The sequence below is a fragment of the Clupea harengus genome, chromosome 19, assembly GCF_900700415.2.
Source record: "Clupea harengus chromosome 19, Ch_v2.0.2, whole genome shotgun sequence".
Lineage (NCBI taxonomy): Eukaryota > Metazoa > Chordata > Actinopteri > Clupeiformes > Clupeidae > Clupea > Clupea harengus.
In genome coordinates, this window is record NC_045170.1 from 16,032,487 (window position 1) to 16,051,640 (window position 19,154).

General features: G+C 43.5%; 1 protein-coding gene across 1 annotated transcript in view; it reads left to right on the top strand.

The window, feature by feature from the left end:
• adcy2b (adenylate cyclase 2b (brain)) overlaps positions 1-19,154 on the top strand; it is a 62,930-nt gene that overhangs the window by 19,072 nt on the left and 24,704 nt on the right. Inside the window, exons 4-14 of the mRNA XM_031585788.2 lie at positions 3,824-3,973; positions 8,587-8,735; positions 12,389-12,500; positions 13,317-13,444; positions 14,459-14,617; positions 15,204-15,336; positions 16,373-16,546; positions 16,956-16,999; positions 17,118-17,198; positions 17,755-17,824; positions 18,049-18,146. Of these exons, the coding sequence (XP_031441648.1) occupies positions 3,824-3,973; positions 8,587-8,735; positions 12,389-12,500; positions 13,317-13,444; positions 14,459-14,617; positions 15,204-15,336; positions 16,373-16,546; positions 16,956-16,999; positions 17,118-17,198; positions 17,755-17,824; positions 18,049-18,146 (1,298 nt within the window). The remainder of the gene's footprint in view (positions 1-3,823; positions 3,974-8,586; positions 8,736-12,388; positions 12,501-13,316; positions 13,445-14,458; positions 14,618-15,203; positions 15,337-16,372; positions 16,547-16,955; positions 17,000-17,117; positions 17,199-17,754; positions 17,825-18,048; positions 18,147-19,154) is intronic.

The following is a 19,154-nucleotide window of genomic DNA, read 5'->3' on the forward strand; positions in this document are numbered from 1 at the left end:
TGATCCATTGATTTCTCTATTGACATGATTACAGACATGTCCCATTTGAAGTTGAGGAGGGGAAGTTTATGAAATGTTCCATATACTCCACACAATTTGCACACAAAGCACGAGTGTAGATTTGAAAAGGTTATTGATGCTTAAAGGTCATCCTTACCCTTAGAGGAATTGGCAGTAAATGGAAGAAGGTCTTTTTGCACTGAGAAGCAGTGAAACAAAGCCAAATATGAGAAAGATAAGAATCCAAGGCGAGAATGGAGTCCTCATTTTGTCATTTACATTTCGTAGTCTTCCCCATTCCCCTTGTCTTTTTTCTCTCTCTCTCTCTCTCTCTCTCTCTCTCTCTCTCTCTCTCTCTCTCTCTCTTTCTCTCTCTCTCTTTCTCTTATTCTCTCGGTTTATATTAACCAACAATTCAAGTTGATAGTTTAGTTGCTTTGCAATAGCCTGACGATGTCATACTCATAATTCTATTCAGAATATGAGTCTGATATCGCTCCATTGGGCTGTGATTATGGGGCGTGTTTCAACCGAACCAGGAGAAAAAATGCCTCTTCGCTCAATTGGTTACCTACAACCAATCAGAACAACGTAGTATGTGACCAGGGCCAGCTGATAAATTAAACTTTTACCGGATCCCGTAGGAAGGAAGGCAAAAACATCTTTTCGATTGACAAATGCCTTAATCGCGTTTCTCTGTTCCTCTTTCAAAATGAATGCACTGTCAATGTCTAAATGGACTCGAATCTATACATTTCAGCTCTCCAGCGGCAGCCATGTTTGTTGAAAACGAATTCAACTCGTGTGTTGGTGACGTGCTTGATTACGTTACTGTTGATCATCTGTCCATCATCGTATAAAGCCCGCCTTGACAATTTGATTGGTCCGGCAATGTCTGTCCGCAGATAATTTCTCCCCAATGGAGTAATGCCAGACCGAACTTCCCGACTTCAAATGTTGTGGGCGGGGCTAAGTTCGGTCTGGTATCCAGGCTAGCTTTGCAACAGTCATGAAGAAAAAAGTCACGTCGTATGTCACCACCCTGAATTGTCTGCAGCTAATTTTAGCATTCATTTTCAAAACAAAGACATCAGTATTAACTTTGCTTTCAGCTGTGCCAACTGTGCACCAGTCGGATGATCAAATACTCTTGAGAACAGCATGAAATATGAATGACACATTCGCCCATGAATAGGCTTCATTGTATTGCAAGTCAGAATAAATGAGCTTCATTTTTGACTCTCAATTATTAACTGTTAAATCATTCACCTGTGCTTGCACTGGATGTGCATATACATTCATTCTTAATATTTCTACCTTGGTAAGGGAGGCATGTGTGAGAGAGCAAGAGACAGAGAGAGAGAGAGAGGCAATTTCCTTAACATTCTCTTTCAAGGCCTCAGTGTCTGAACTCTGCACACTCGTCTAAAAACACCTGAATGGGATGGCAGAGAGACACATCTTCCTTCATCTCGCCTGCTCAAGCACCACTTTATTACATTAGGGCCCCTCACGGGGCTTTGTGTGACCTTAATTAAGGCTAGCTCTTAGACCTGCCTCCTTTAGATTACAGTGTTCATTCTGTTCTTTCACCGGTCCATAACGACTGAGGCTATTCATCAGTGTGGATGACGACAATGCCTGGAGCCTGATGACACCCCAACAACCAACAAACACACCGACACACACAAAGGAACCCCCAAAATGAATATGCTGTTGCTTGGAGCAAAATATAGCTCGCTAATGGCGTCTTTGAGGCTTTAAATGGATGGAGTTGTTTTCCCAGGGTGAATCCTAACTAGGACCCAGTTGCTGGTCAGGCAGATCGAGTAAGAGTGATGGATCTTTTCTACATCTGCCCTGCCTCTGCCCTCCTTCTGAACCAAAACCCACACGCCGTCTCTCATGACTGAGTTGCACATCTCTCCTTCGAGTTACTCATTTCCTCCCGCAGCGTGTAATTAAAGCTCGCCTCATCAAACCCAGCTGTGGGCTACCTGATGGGACACTGCGTTACGCCGCCGCATTTGGCAGGTGCGGACGAGTAACAAACACGTCGCCCGCGGAGGGAGAGCCCAGGGCCACGACGAGAGAGCAAAGACGAGATAAAGAACCTTGAGGTTTGAGTCGGAAAAGCAAACATCACGTCTCCGATAATAACTCCCCCTCCAGCTTGTAAAATGTGGGCTACACAAGACTGTTTACCATCTCTGTAAAGACAAACACTGTTTGCTGACTGGGAGTGGAGTGTGGGGGTGGGGAGGGTTGTGATTTAAGTAAATGAATAGGCTGTTGACTTTCTGTCTTTAATGGTTGGAAAACAGTGTGTAATTGGCTCTTCTGAACAAGCAGCGTCTGGTAATAATGTCCCCGTGAATGATAGCGGAGGGGAGTGAAGAGTAATTAAAACGACAGGTCTTTTTTTCTTCTCCTTTCCCTTTTTTCTGTAGCTGAGCAACAGTCAGAGCAGATCATAATGACCTTCTTTTCTTTCTTGTTTTTTTTTGCTATGCGTGTTTTAGCACTGTTCTCACCATGGTGCTTGTCGCTGCGCCAATTAGAAATAGGAGTACTCAGCTGTGATGTCCTTGCGCATGGTGCGCCGGCGAGTCCATGAGCGGCATTCTGCTCTGGGCGAAGCAGCGCGTGTGTCATGTTCTTGTTGGGGCTCCCCAGACATCTCATTTTATGGCAGAGGAGGAAAGCGACCTTAATGACGTTCAAAGGATTAAAAAAAAAAACGCAAGTGAATCTTGCCTTCCCAACCTTTTCACATTTCCATGTTTAGCCGAAGAGATGTATTCATGAAACTCACACCGGGTTCTTTAGTATAAAGCACATCTTTTAGTGATGTGGTCTTAGACCTTTTAACATTTCCATGTTTCCCTGAAGAATATGTAGGCTACATGTTTCATGAAACACACACAGTGTCCTGTCTGTCTCATTCTCTTAATCCTGCTTCTCGTTTAGTGACCGATTTGCCACGTGTTCTATCAAGGCATTTTTGAACGGGCGACTGCAGGTGAAAAGTAATTTTATGACGCTGAATGAAATACACGACGCTACTGTATATGAAAGCCACGGCCATGGATAATATTTTTAAACACGGCGAATTAGAAAGCCTGACAAGCGCTGGTGTAATGGATGAGCAAATTTTTACTGATGAGCTGATTAAATTTGCTTTCATTTCATTGCGTAACTGCCACGCTCGATATCCTCCCTGCCCACCCTCTCAAGAAAAAGACATGCTGATTATGAATGATGAATTTGCAATACCAATGAAGACCGATCTTTTTCTCCCAAACCCACCAACAAAATAGACTTTAATTTCTCTTTTGTTTTTTTACTTTCCTGAGTGGCAAGTTTATAATGGACTGCTTCACATTTCTCTGTGCTGTTATTTACAGTAGCTGAGAGGCCAGTAGGCATCCGTCCAGCAGTCTCTCTCATGTTTGAGATCACAACAATCCTGAGTGCCTGAGGGGCAGATCAGGGCCCAGGACACTTCCATACTGTTAACTCATTCCTCTCCTCTGCTCCAGGTTGACCCTGCGACTATGCAACTGCTTCCTATATGCATACTGTCTGAGTTGCGTGCTTTTAAATCCATGCATTTGCCGCTGACTCTGGCCCTGGTCTGGCCTTGATCTGGCATGTACCTGTGCCAAATCAGGGTCAGATCTGTTTCCGACTGAGTGGCTCTCCGGGTTGTTCCTTACATTCCTTTCTGTATGGACACGATTAGTGTTACACAATGCACTCACGCTGAGGAGCTATTCTCTTTGTTTGTTTGTTTGTTTGTTGTTTTCTGTCGTGCTGACAGATACTGGCCAACATCATCATCTTCATCTGCGGGAACCTGGCGGGGGCTTACCACAAGCACCTGATGGACCTGGCCCTGTGGCAGACCTACCAGGACACCTGCAACTGCATCAAGTCTCCCATCAAGCTGGAGTTTGAGAAGCATCAGCAGGTACACACCAGGGCCTCGTGAGTCGGCCTCAGCGAGGTTGTACCCATTTGTTCATGTTATATAGTGATGTATAGGCTATACCTCCTGTGGGATTTCATTACTGCATGTAGTTCCTGTAAATAAATTCAGGTGTAGTCACACACATTGGTATATCACCAGATAGCAGCCAATAACATTGTGTCCAAGCATTTTTAGTGTGTGTGTGTGTGTGTGTGTGTGTGTGTGTGTGTGAGTGTTTGTGTATGTGCATGCACAGGTGCTTGCTTCTGTGTGTGTGTGTTGAACTACAAGAGTGAGCACTGCTGCTGGACACCTAGGGGACTATGGGGTTTGGGTAGGTAGGGGGGGATGTGGGGTGGTCTGTAGCTGGGTGTGTATTGGGGGGGACGGGGACGGGGGGGTGGGGGGGTGTGTGTGTGTGTGACTCATTCATGCAGCTGAAAAGGAGATGCTATTGTGGTGGTGGTGGGGTGTTCTGTATATATCACCAGCAACACTCCGAGCTTCAAACATCCAAGGGCGGGGTGAGGTTGATAATCCAAAAATAGATTTTCAACCCCCTTCACATCTGCGGATTTGGGAAGAGGGGTGGAGGAGGGGGTGGGGGGGTGGGGTGGGGTTGTAATTTAGAGAAATCACCCCCTCCTCGCTGCAAATGCGACTTGTCTGTGTTTTATGTGAAATACCTCCATCAGGCAGGGGCTGTGAGGGTGAAATATTATAGTGCAGATGAAAGAGAAGCCTGAGTCGCTGAGGCAAAGTGTCGCCTGTGTGTGTGTGTGTGTGTGTGTGTGTGTGTGAATGTATCTGTGTGTGTGTGTGGAGTGGGGTTATCAGTCATCCCTTGTGAAATATCATTTCGAAGAAATGTGCAGCCAAACTCCCCATTATTCTGCAAATGTCAGTGGAAATGTTGTGTTTTTTTCCCTTCTATCCAAACATAATTACAAACCATGGCACACAAACACATACCCTAGGCCACAGGTGTGCACACACATTCTCTCACTTTCTCACTCTCTCTCTCCCCCTTCCCTTCTCTCTTTCTCTCAGGTAATTCTCAGACTGTTTTGTTGTAATTGCACCCCAGTTATCAGTGCAATTAAGTCTCACTGAATGTGCCCAGCTTTAGTGCTCCATCTCCATTGTGTCTGGCCTCATGCCCTCACGTCACCTCACGTCACGCCACTCTCTGTCTGACTCTTCCGCAGCGCAGCTCTGTACACCTTCATTTCCATTGTTCATTCCATCCCTTCGCCACACGTCCGTGTGTTTTAGGCACAGACGGTATTGGCCGTCATATCTGGAGATGGGTTCAGCAAAAGCTCTTTGTTCAATATCACACACCTCATCTTTATGCATGAGCTACATTTCCTTTGTGAGTGGGATGTAAACGCCTTCATCACATGCTGCAGTATAGACGACTATTTCGCCAAATTTACTGCAAATGGAGTCATACAGCATAACCATTGAGTCTGACATTCCCTTCTGTAACTACTGCCATTCAATGCTCCTTATTTTGAACTATGGCTGCTACTACTTCCCAGGGGCGGACTGGCCATCGGGGATACCGGGGGAATCCCCGGTGGGCCGACGGGGTTGGGATTGTCCAAAATACCGGCTCACTGTTTTCTCCAACCGGCCCACCCTCTCAGATCGCCGGGAGAATTTACAGATTCCCTATTACTCAGAACACGTGTAGTTTGCTCTAAAAACTTCACTGTGTTAATAATAGCACTCACTGATATTTATAGTCCTCCTCGCGATCTGTATTCACACTCATGGTGCTTATTTTTCGAAAATAATTCTGAAGTGTCTTCTGAAATGTGTTCTTACGGACTTCGGAAGTTAAACGTAAGAAAAGATCTCCACCTTATTAATGAACGCCTGAAAATGGGTTCTTACACAGCCAAAGTGTTCTCAGCTGTGCGGATTGAGGATGAGGATTCTTAAATTTGGATTTGCATACATACACGCCCCGTCGGGCACGCAACCGTAGTGAAGTGTGCAGTCAGCCCTAGCCTGATTGAAAACTCTGGGCCATTTACGGCTGTTATTTCGCGTTCTGAAATTCTGGTCTAAATTCAAAACGAATCCCACATGAGAAAACTTTCATGAATGCCCTAAAACATCCTTAGTGGAGTTCAAAAGAAAGCTTTACTCATCTAATCTCTTCCGTCAGTCTAACTTTGACATTTAATAACAGAAAACAATCACTCCTACATTTTATTTTATTTATTTTAATTATTTGTGGCCTTTCCTGTTATTGTATATGTAAAGCACATTGACTTCCATAAATAAATACATAAATAAAAGTTACCTTGCCTTGCCTACTCAACACTTGCGTCACTGGCTAGCAGACAAAGTTGTTTTTGAGAGTGAGAGCATGTCATCGGCACCAAAACGCAAAGGTGGCAGGGAGGAAAAAAAAAGGTCTGGAGGAAGGTGCATCAAAATATGCAAAAATCTCTGATTTATTTGGGAAACCACCGACTGTTGACAGTGATAAGAAGGTAAGTGGTTGACTTGGTCAATGTTAGCTTGCTTTTCACAGATGAGGTAACGTTCCCTACAAGCTAGCCTAGCTAACGTTAGGTAGATAAATGTCCAAAATTAGACCGTTATGATCTGGTAAAATAAGCAAGCTGGCGCTGTTGTCATCATCGAGATTATCTATTTAACATGTTAGCCGTAGTTACTTGCTTACCATCGATGAGCAAGCTATCCATGGTGGTAGTTGTAAAGAGGGAAATCTTATCATTTCTAATAACTTAAGTTAACCAGCTAGCTTGTTATGCTAAAATCACCGTGTTACACACAACACTTACATTATACACAATGTTAATATGTTATCTAGATTGATGATTCTGCTGCTAGAAGCAGCAGCCAGGGGCCCCAGAGCCAAGATAAGACCCAGGGTACAATGTAGACCTAAGTTACAGTTTAATATACAAAAATAGTGTATTTCAATTCAGCACATGTATTTAAAGTATATTTATCTAATACACTTTGAGTGTACTAACCAATAGTGGAAAGTTAAGTACAAAAAAGTATACTTAGTACACTTAAATGTAATGTACTTAAGTGTCGTTTTTTTCCCACCTGGGGCACTAATATAGTTTGCTGATAGTGTTGTGTCAATGGTTTAACATACTTACATAATAATCCCTATTTACCACTCATGTAGGCTGAAGATGACAGTGACTTTGACAGATTCCTTAAGGCTTTGTAGTTATACCGTACGTACAGTATAACCATCTGATACTAGCCCAGAGTTAAGCATATTCATCTAGCATACTATACCTACCTTGGAGTGTTACAATAGCCAGTATCATTTTATTCCATGTGTCCATCCAGGCAAATTGGTGGATCCAAATGTTATTAAAAAACAAACATATATGATGTAATTGCTTTGTAATCATCCAAAATAATGTTAAGTGTATGAGTATTTTTCCAAGTAGGCCACTGCACTGACTGGTCGATACGTGCGATGCATTGAGTGGGCAGCGCGCCGTGTACTGACTGGACAGCGCGCTGTGTACTGACTGGGCAGCGCGCCGTGTATTGAGTGGGCCGGTCTGACAGTAACTCCCGGGCCACTTTTTTCCCCCAGTCCGCCCCTGCTACTTCCACATGTGCTAGTGCCTCCTATTGGTGGAATTACTTCTGTAGGTGTATTCTTATATTTTTAACTCGACACTTTCTCTCAAATGATCACAGCATCTTACTGGCTCACATGGTCATGTATTACTGGCAGTCATTGACAGGTGCTTTTCTCTCAAGTGCTGCACACCTGAAGGTAAAGGTAAAGTTAGCCGACCAATATTTGTCATTTTCTGTGTAAGGCAACTTTTGTGCTGTCCACCGGCTCAGAAAGAGAGAAGGAGAGAAGGAGGGAAGGAGAGTTTTCTTTTCAGCCTGGCGAGACTTCCCGGCCCGGCGGAGGCCACTCAGTCAGTCCTGCTCCTGTTTAGCCCCACTCGCTCGCTCGCTCGCTCGCTCGCTCGCCCACTCTCTCCCGGAGAAACACACGTGAAAGCATGAATCAATTTACGCTCGGAAATGGCTGCCGCTCCCCTCCGCAACCCTCATATCTCTCTCCACCCCCCCCCCCCTCTCTTCTCTCCCCCGATAACAATGTATCAGAAGAGTGTAATTTAAAAGCATTTCCTGTGTGCGAGTGCCTACTTTTAAATGGTGGGTAAAAGTGCCTGAGTCAGAGGGAAAATGAACCTGTTTTTATCCTCAGTTGCACTCAGGCATGATGGAGACCGTGCCATGCTCAAACTCGGCTCATTTAGCTTAGATTTGCAGCTTGCGGAGAAAAGGCATTTCAGGACATGACACCTGAGACAGCTATTAACAAACCTAGACCCTGATAATTACATACAGGTACATGAAGAAGACTGTATACGTTGGCCTTTTGACAGAAGCCATTGTGAAGATTTTCAGAAATGGCATTTTAATGTGGGATGTTATTATTACAGTACTTGGTAGTCACCTGTATTCACTCAAAGATCCCGCTGATCAAAGACACAGTTACTCCATAATTCTGGCAGCGGAGACACTTTATGCCGTTATTTTGAAGGTATCTTGTGTTTTGTTTTGTCCAATAGGAGCGTCTGTTGTTGTCCCTGCTCCCTGCCCACATCGCCAGGGTGATGAAGGCAGAGATCATTCAGAGGCTAAAAGGTCCCAACTTTGGCCGGGCGGAGAACACCAACAACTTCCACAATCTCTACGTGCAGAGACACACCAACGTCAGGTGACTCCCCCTAAACGCAATCAGAACTAACTTGCATGGCACCCATAGGAATCACTAGCAGAAAGTGGGTAATGTGGAGCATTCTCAACATGTACGTGCCAAGCCATGCTAACAGCTGGTGGAACAGTACATTTCAGGGGTGTCCTGTAAAACAATGTAATGTGTTAGTGTTGCATGCATTCCATACAATTTCTCAATCAGCAATTCGACCAGGATGCAAAGTTCTTCGAAGGAGTTTATTGTAGGATTTTAGACCACAACAAGAGATGAGTTCTAGAAAAAGATCTACCAGATAAACCTCGCGCCACATTATTTAAAAGGTTATCTAACACCTCCCCATATGCCCTGTTTGGTTGACCCCTTCAGCCAAATGATTTTGACCTCCCATCTGACCCCTATCAAATCAGAAGGCTTACACTGTACCTAATACTCCACTCATCATTTCCCTTGGGTCAACTGGGGTCACACCCTCTTATTTCAAATTTCAACCGTCAACTCACAAACATTGTCTGAATCTAACCCAAATTTAAACCTTAAACTAATTCAATGGGTTATCCTGTAAATCCTTTCTTACTCCTAAAAAAATATTCCTACATTAGTTAACTCCAATAAGCCTTCAACAACTGCGTTAAAACAATATTAAAGTTGCACCAGTGTGAACAGAAAAGCTGCTGAAAAGAGTGCAAGAGTGCACTGTTCTGTCTGGGTTATGTCACAACTAGCAGCAAGCACAGGGATTAGAGGACATACTGTAGATGGGTTTACTGTTAGTCTCTAATAGATCAATTAAATACGATGAGGGCTGATCATTAAATACATAGCCTCATATAAGTGTAAACAATAACTACAACAACGTTTTGTTATAAAAAAACTAAAATCACATGAACATAGAACGCACTCCAGAGTACTTTATAATATTGAGAGTGCATGCGTTAGGTTGGAGAGATTGTATATAATCCAACATGGAATCAAACATTGGCCAGTATCCAAAATCCTACTGTTTGTTCACATCAAAACACACCACACTTATCCCAGTTTAATATATTTAATATAACACCAAAAGCACAATGACTAATCAAATGAAGTCCCAGGAAATGAATGATGATCTCAGGATATTTTCCGTATCAAACATGGGACCCTTGTTGTGCCATAAATGGACTCCTCCTCGGGTCCTGTGGTGCATTCCAAATGAAACTGACAAGGAAACGTTTAGGGTAAATAAATTCACCGTCGACCATCAGTCGACCATCTTCATTACTGATCCAGGTTCTTCCAAAAAGGCATTTTGAACAATCCCCCGTCTCACAGAATTGTTATTTTAGATGCTTATCGAGATTGTTTTAGCCTCTTGGGGTCCAATATTTTGTCTTGAACAAAGGACAGATTTCACAGAGGATATGGAGCTGAATAAATAAAAGGCTCTCATCAAGCTGAAGGACAGAGAGTCCTTCTTTATTTTGAGGTAATACCTATCTGCTTCAAAGCTCTTCACTGGGGCTGTAATATCTTTTTCATCATACTGAAAGTATGGCAGGGAGTGAGTGAGTGGGGGGGGGGGTTGAGGGTGACAACTCACTGCTCATTATAAGAGCCTCTTGTGTTTTTTGTACTATGTGTGTGTGTGTGTGTGTGTGTGTGTGTGTGTGTGTGTGTGTGTGGTGTTTTGGTCTGTCAAGCTCGGATTGTTGTCTTCTCTGTGACCTCCGTGGTAATGATGGCTCTCTAGAGTATTCCTCTTCCACTGAAAAACAGATTCAACTCTGTAATTTACTTAGAATGTGATGAGTCTTGCAGCCAAGCATAGGACAGAACAGGGTCCTTACACAGACATGTTAAGAGTGTGTGGTTGTCTTGTGTTTGACAGTGCCTTGCAGTCAGGTGCTTTGCGCTGTCTGGAAGCTCTCTGTCAGGCCGACAGGCATGGACTGGCCGTCGGGAATGTTCCCGGTTCATTTCCTTTCCCAACCCATTTGACATGATATGGCCTACACAGATATTCAGTAGGCCGTCTTAGCTGTAGCCACACGGCTGGTGCAGTCTGTAGCCTGATAGCAGAGAGGGCTTTTGCCAAACACAATAGCAAAGTATCCGGCCCCCTGGGCAGTTTGTTGTTGAGACATGGAAAGAAATGGTAAACCGGCGGTAAACCTTGTTTGACTGAATGGGTAAAATAAACTGCTAATGTTAAATGGATGAACTATCCCTTTAATGAAATAATGAAAATGGAGTGCTAATATCTCATTCAGCATATTTTGGGAATGAAGGATGGAGGAAGAGGGGGAAAAAACCATCACAGATCCAATTAGAGGTGACCTATTGATTGTTAATGTGTGACAGTGAAGGGAGATAGACCACAGTAGGCACATTTATTGTTGCATTACAACTAGTGCTGTCAGTTTAACGCGTTATTAACGGCGTTAACGCAAACCCATTTTAACGCCGTTCATTTTTTTATCGCGAGATTAACGCAAATTTTTTTATGAATTTTTTTTTTTTTAACATTAAACATTTTTTTTGGCCTCGCAAACTGTGTAGTAGGCGAACGTTACGGTTTGAGTGAATGGTGAGAGCGATACGGCGAAATGGATGATAAAAAGCTTCTGAATGGAAAGTTTACTTTTAAAAGTTGTGTTGTGCAAAAGAAGCGAGCTTCACTGTTGTCTGAAAATGTCAACAGGCAGCTGGCTGAAAGCAAAGAAGTAGTAGGCTTACCTTTTATTGGTAACCTAACTGTTACGGTTCAATGTTTCTGAAATAAGAGGCCTGACTGCTATGTTCCCAGCAAACTTGAAAAAAAGAAAATATTAAGCCATGGTTTAACTGCACTAAAGGCTGAGTCCTTGTTTACCTGAAATGTGCACTTTATAATTTTATTTTGTACCACCCTGTTTGGCAATATTGGTTTTCAATAAAATAAAAGATTTGCATAAAGCAAGCCAATCAACTTTTCCATGTTGATAAGGGCATTCAAATAAAAATAAAATGATGGAAAAAATAAATAAACGAAGGGACATTTAGAATAGATAAAAATTTGCGATTAATCGCGATTCATTTTGAGTTAACTATGACATAAATGCGATTAATCGCGATTTAAATATTTGAATCGTTTGACAGCACTAATTACAACACATCAAATGAATAGCAAGTATGTTGCATAATACACCACATATGTAGGCTATTTGCCAATGTTAAGGTTGGACTATTCATTCTGAATTTTAATGGATACAAACATAATATTTGATGCTCATGTCAGTCATTTTGAACAAAGGTGAACATGAGTCAGACAGGGAAGTTGGAGGAAGAAGTCTTTGCAGAACGTTTGTGCAGGGACCACTACGGAGACATTGAATATTTATTTTCAGTGCACACAAACATGGGGAGGAAAATTAGGATCATCATTTTACATATTAACCTAACATAAATAATAAATTCATGAATGATTTGTTTATTGATAAACATGTTGTGTCAGTTCAAATTTGGCTTATCAAATTGGGGCCAGTTGACAGCAAATTCCCTGAGCTGCTATCTGAGGTCTGTCTGCCCCAGACTAATGTTACCAAGCACTCACTCGGAGAGCTTCTGCAATATTCCGATTTTTTCCAATATGGTCTCTTTTATCTCCCCTGTGTGTTTGTGGGCTTGTCTGGCCGCAGCATTTTGTATGCGGATATAGTCGGCTTCACCCGGCTCGCCAGCGACTGTTCCCCGGGAGAACTCGTTCACATGCTCAACGAGCTCTTCGGCAAGTTTGACCAGATTGCAAAGGTACTGCTGCATGCCCTCCACTCTCCCCTTCTCCTTCATCAAAGTCTAACTTTTAAATATTTCATTTTTATTTACTTCCTACTTTCGGGGATTTGATTTTACATCTTTAAGTTATGTTTGAATGTCACTGTCTACCTGCTTATGCATTGTCTTGCGGTTTCCCTCAATATCGTGTCCTGCAAGTAAAGCTTAGCTTGGTTTCCTCCCTTCCCCTTGATTCAGTTCTACATCGCTTTCCACTTTGTCCCCTCCTTAAGGCTTTTATTGTCCTGATGTTTCCAAATATAAAACAACTTACATGCTTTGTCAGTGAATCAGAAGATGGTGGTGTGAAATAATCGGCCATGAAAATGTCCATCCGGGAAAATAATTGCCGCAGGCTCATTTCAATCACTTTTTGTCCATTATCTCCTGGCGAAGTCAATCGATGCTGTGAGGCGATGATTACTTTCATTATCATATATTTTATACGGGTATTGAAAGGTGATCGATTACTTTTCATTTTATGCCAGAGAAGGCTGAAACTAGAGCTAGATAGAAAGAGCATGATGCTTTCCCCCCCCCTTAATTTGGTTCCCATCACACTCATACTCAAAGAGGTCTGTCTGAGTCTGTCTGGGTCTGTCCAGGTCTATCCAAGTATCAATGGGCCTCAAATACAGCTTGACAAAAATTCAATGACTACATTGTATTCAGGAGCCCAGACGTACATATCGTAGATCAACTAATATAAAATACTGCATTCTGTTCATGATCTAAAGTTGTTCTGGTTCTTGTTGTGAAAACTGTCTTGTCCTCTTTCACTGTCGTCCTCAGGAGAATGACTGTATGAGGATTAAGATCCTTGGGGATTGTTATTACTGTGTGTCAGGCCTGCCTGAGTCCCTGCCAGACCACGCCAAGAACTGTGTGAAGATGGGCCTGGAGATGTGTGAGGCCATCAAGTAAATGCCTCACTTCTCTTTTTCTTTTTCCAATACCATCTACCTCTTTCATCAATAACACCACCTGTTTCGCGATCGACAATCCCTACCGGTTCAGTCTCTGTGTTGTAACCCTTTGCCAAACTGACTGCACCCATTTTCTGTTTTTCTTTCTTCTTCTTTCAGTGCCGTTTCTCACTTCCATCCTCTCCTCCCTCTCCTCTTTCTGTCTTCTCTCCTCTCTTTGAACAGAGAATATGCCCCAGTCTCTTTCCCCACCGCTCTCTCTCTCTCTCTCTCTGTCTCTCTCTTTTTCGTCTTTTATTCCTTCTCTGTCTCTGTTTGCCCTTTGAACACATATTACATGCCCTATTTCATCTTTTTCCCTCTCTCTGTCTTTCCTCCTCCTCCTCCTCCTCCTCCTCCTTCTCCTTCTTCTTCTCCTTCTCCATCTGTTTCCATCTTATTCGCACAGCCACACAAAATCAATTAAAGGGTGGGACTGAGGTGCCGCCGGTCTCACCTCCTTTTTTCTGACATGCCTCGCCAAAGTCTGATGGAACCAGTGGTGTTCGGCCGCTCGAAATGATGTGATTGTCACACACACACACACACACACACACACACACACACACACACACACACACACACACACACACAGACACACGCAAACAAACACACACACTGTGTGATTGATGGTCCAATCCATGTGGTGGCTTCAGTGCAAACACAATATGAAATCAAGATGATAAGGTGATCTGCACACAGCTGAGAGCGTATCGCTACCTGGGGCCCGGAGCGGAGCGAAGCGCCCACCGAACAAACACAAACTGTCGCCAGGCGCGCGCCGCGCCCGTGCTGATATTTACACTGTCGCCTCATTAGCTCACGCCGGCCTTATTTTTAGTGGAATGGCAATATGAGAGAATGTCACAGTGGCAGCCAATTCAAGAGAGAGAGGAGATATGAGGAACCTTCATCATTCACAGAGATATTCCTCTCTCTTTCTCTCTTACTCTTTCTCTCTCTTCTCAGGAAAGTGAGGGACGCCACCGGAGTGGACATCAACATGCGTGTCGGGGTGCATTCTGGAGGCGTTCTGTGTGGTGTCATCGGCCTCCAGAAGTGGCAGTATGACGTCTGGTCACATGACGTGACACTTGCCAATCACATGGAGGCCGGAGGTGTGCCGGGGTACGTGCCACGCACAAAGCAATGCCGTGCGGTTACGGTTGGCTGTAACTTTGACACGCACACACAAATACATCAGGTGAAATTGTCCCCAGTGGTCTGTGCTGGTGATTGGGTGATCTCATGATGGATTTAGTCTCACTGCTCTGTTTTACAATTACATTTACATTTAGTCATTTAGCAGACGCTTTTGTCCAAAGCGACGTACAAGGGAGAGAACAGTCAAGCTAAGAGCAATAAAAAACATGGTGTAACAATAAATACTACTTTACATAAGATTTTAAGTTTTAAGACTATGGTTATGCTAGAGCCATCTCCACTTCATTAACTACTGCAGTGTAACTAATGAAGAGTTACTGTTACTGTGTGAGCTTGACTGGCTATTGAATTGCCCCTGTTAGCAACTTCCTTTGAAGCTTAACTGGAGGATCACTGCAAAAACAAGGCCTTGCGATCAATTTCCAGGTAACACACTGTATGTAAGGATGAACACTAGGTGGTTGTACTGTAATTGTTTTTTTGGTGCTGTTCATGCTATGGTATATTTATTATACCTTACATTGCATATGATGTGTCTACTCCTCCTCAGCCGAGTTCACATCTCATCAGAGACCCTGGATTACCTCGATGGATCCTACAAGGTGGAGGACGGCGATGGGCCGAACCGGGACCCTTACCTGAAAGAACACGGAGTCATTACATTCCTGGTTATCAACCCCAAGGTAAGGTGTAAACTACTTAGAGTTGACTCACAACTACTAGTTGACTCACCGTTCATCTGCAAACATAGTCAGATCTTATTCTTAATTAAAACAAGTGAATGACCTATCAAAAAACGTTACCAAAAAGTACATTCTGATCGAAGTAGCACTTTGACAACAAGTGAATTTAGAAAGTTTCAGAAAGATTGCATTTCCGATGTCTGAGCGAGATTGTACATCAAGAGGCTGTATGATAAGAGTCCTTCACCAATGCCTCATAAATGTATTTCTTTATTTTATTTTTATATGTACAAACACTTTATCACACATTTATGCGGTGCTGCTTTGGGGTACAATAGCATCTGTCTCTGGCCTCACAAGGGACTCATACTCATTCTCACTCCCTACTCCCACTCTCTGTGCTTCCCATTCACGCCTCCGATCCGCTCCCCGGTAGCTGGGAGCACCGGGCGTTGAGTGGGAGGTCCAGAAGTGCCCGAGATAGCCGAGCTCTCCCTCTGCATACCGGAAAGGAGACGCTGTGAAACATACTTAATTTAGCGCGATGCCGCCGCTCTACATAATTAGTGGATTTATTTATAATCTGCTGCGTGGAGTTGATTAGTTAATCAGCAACTACAGGAGTCTGTCTCCAGTGTATCAAGTGCTTGTGTGCGCTGTGAGCATTGCTGGTGTTGATATGAGTGTGTTAACTGTTAACCTCCCCCACACACACACACACACATTTCACACACACACACACACACACACACACACACACACACACACACACACACACACACACACACACACACACACACACACACACACACACACACACACATTCAAACACACACACACACACATTCACACACACACACACACACACACACACACACACACACACACACACACACACACACACACACACACACACACACACACACACATTCAAACACACACACACACACACACACACACACACACACACACACACACACACACACACACACACACACACACACACAAACCCACACACACACACACACATATCTAGGCGGAGAGGAGGAGCCCCCAGCTGCACTGCCGGCCCCGCCACACGGACGGGGCTAAGATGAGGGCATCTGTGCGGATGACCCGCTACCTGGAGTCCTGGGGGGCGGCCAAGCCCTTCGCTAACCTGCACCACCGCGACAGCATGACCAATGAGAACGGCAAGATCAACACCCACGTGAGTCAGCACGGAGAATCTATCAATGAAAAAATGATTTATTCAAATGTGTATTCACTTTCACTCTGAAACCTTTGCCCTCACATATAGACATACAGTACTGAGCAAAAGCTTTAGGCTTGTTTGAAACAATGCTGTAGAATGAGTATGCTTTTAAAATGACATGAATAGTTTTTACTTATCATTCAACAACAAAGTGCATCTAAAAGAATGTTTGAGAATCAAATGATACAGACATACAAATGCAGAACATAACACAGATAAACATAAGACAAATGCCTAATTAATGCACAGTATTGTATGTTAAAACAGTTACAGTTTATGTTGAATCACTGCTGTGAGTCCATTAATGTCTGTTTTTATAAAGTCCTGAAACTGTTGTAGAAAATGCCCATCTCTTCTCCTTCAGGACGTGCCGATGGGCCAGAGTCACTTCCAGAGGAGATCGGAGAGGTATGTGTAGGCAGTATGGTCAAGAGGGCTCTTGTCTGAACGAGCTCTCGTCCAGTCCTCCAGCATATGTGAACGTCTCTCTATATCTCTCTCTCTCTCCCTCTCCCTCTCTCCACAGGACTAAATCGCAAAAGAAGTGGTTTGAGGAGGAGCTGAACGAGAGGATGATTCGCACCATTGACGGCATCAACGCTCAGAAGTAAGTGGAGGGAAGAGAGAGAGAGAGAGAGAGAGAGAGAGAGAGATCGTCCTTTCCTGTCGTGTTTTTAAAAAGAGTGCGCAAATTGTTTTTTAAAAGCGGCACCTATCATGAGGCCTGTCTGAAGATATTCTCCGCTCCCGTCTGGCAGTGATGTATTTCTTTATTCCATGGAGGGGGCTGCTCACTGTGACTGTGTGTGTGTGTGTGTGTGTGTGTGGGTGTGTGTGTGTGTGTGTGTGTGCGTGTGTGTGTGTGTGTGAGAGTTAACAGATTGGCCTCTGGTGTAGTCAGTGCATTGACTTTCTGGAGATTTACTGAACATGCTCCTCGTCCCTCGCCCCCATTGATTGGGCGTTGTGGGCTGAGAGGGAAGCCTGAGTTTGACAGCGGAGAGCAGCGCGCTGTCTGATCAGTGTCAATAAGTCATGCTAAACTGTGGGAGGATTCATGTTTTCTGGCAGTCCTTCTTAGGAGCTTGTGAGCGCCAGCAGAATGCTAAAAGCCCACACTTTTCTCTCTCTTTCTCTCTCTCTTTCTCTCTCTCTTTCCTCAGACAGTGGCTCAAGTCAGAAGATATCCAAAGAATCTCATTGTTCTTTCACAATAAGGCGCTGGAAAACGAGGTAAGAGTGTTGCGAGGCAAGGGTGTTGAAGACAATTCTAGTGTTTGTCCATACCATTATCAACAAACCGTTATTTTGTAATATGTAATAATTATTGTAACATGGTTTTATTGTATAGATAGATAAAGGATTGCTCTGAAGAATTAAGATTTGAGACTTCTTCTGACAACCAACATTTTGGTGTTTTTAAATGTTTCCTCTTTCAACCTTGTCTTCTGTTATAGTACAGGGCAACAACCCTGCCGGCGTTCAAGTATTACGTCACCTGTGCTTGTCTCATCTTCTTCTGCATATTCATCGTCCAGATTCTAGTCTTGCCAAAGTGAGTATTAGATTGGATTGGATTGGATGTACTCTACTGATCCCTGATGGGAAATTATTTGTCATTAGTGTGGTCTTCACATTCATACAAAGATTAAATAAACAACATACAAATGCACAGAAAAATTAATAAAATGACACAAAACAAATAAAATGACACAAAATAAATAAAAGTAGACACAACAAATACAGTGACACAAAACAAATAAATGTACACAAATTACTTGGAGGTAAACATTGTTTGGTAGGATGCACTTCCTTGCAGACACAAGAAAACTTTCTGAGCTTTCTTACTCAGGATCCAAAAAAGACTGTTCCCCCACTGATGTCTGTCTCCAAAATAAAGACGTCTAGCAGATAGTTTATTTTGTGCTGCTGCTGGGATGCAGTTTGTCCTTGCCACAGCCCATCTGGCTGATCAGGTACTAGATACAGTCATGCAGAGGACTGCTCTACATAGAAACCAATGCATGCAAGTGATGCGAATACATCAAACAGCAAATACATGGACACAAGCAATTGCCGAGCGTCAATGGCAACATCGGCGCTCACACGCGTTGAACAGGACAGAAAGTAGATAATTATAGATTATCTGAATCCGAGTCCCACCATTACGGAAAAATGAAGCCTCAGTCACTGAGCACGGCATCAGGCAGAAAAAGAAGAAGAAGAAAAAGGAGAAAATCCATGCGTGGCGTCACCCTGATTAACCGGTGGTGTCGGCTGAGAGAGTGTTCTCAGCGCTGAAAGCTTGTATCGACCCCCCTCCCCCCCCCCGATCCAAGCCCCCCTCTGACCTCACCCATAAATCCCATTCATGACACCATTAAAAGGAGCTTTGATGCTCCATTAGGATCCATACAACATTTTGTTGGGGTGTGCATGACTTTTTGATTGCATTGATGGACTGTGCGTTTGTGTCACGTGTGTATGTGTGTGAGAGAGTAAGAGAGAGAGAGAGAGAGAGAGAGATAGTATGTTTGTGTGTATTCTTTAAATGGATGTTTTT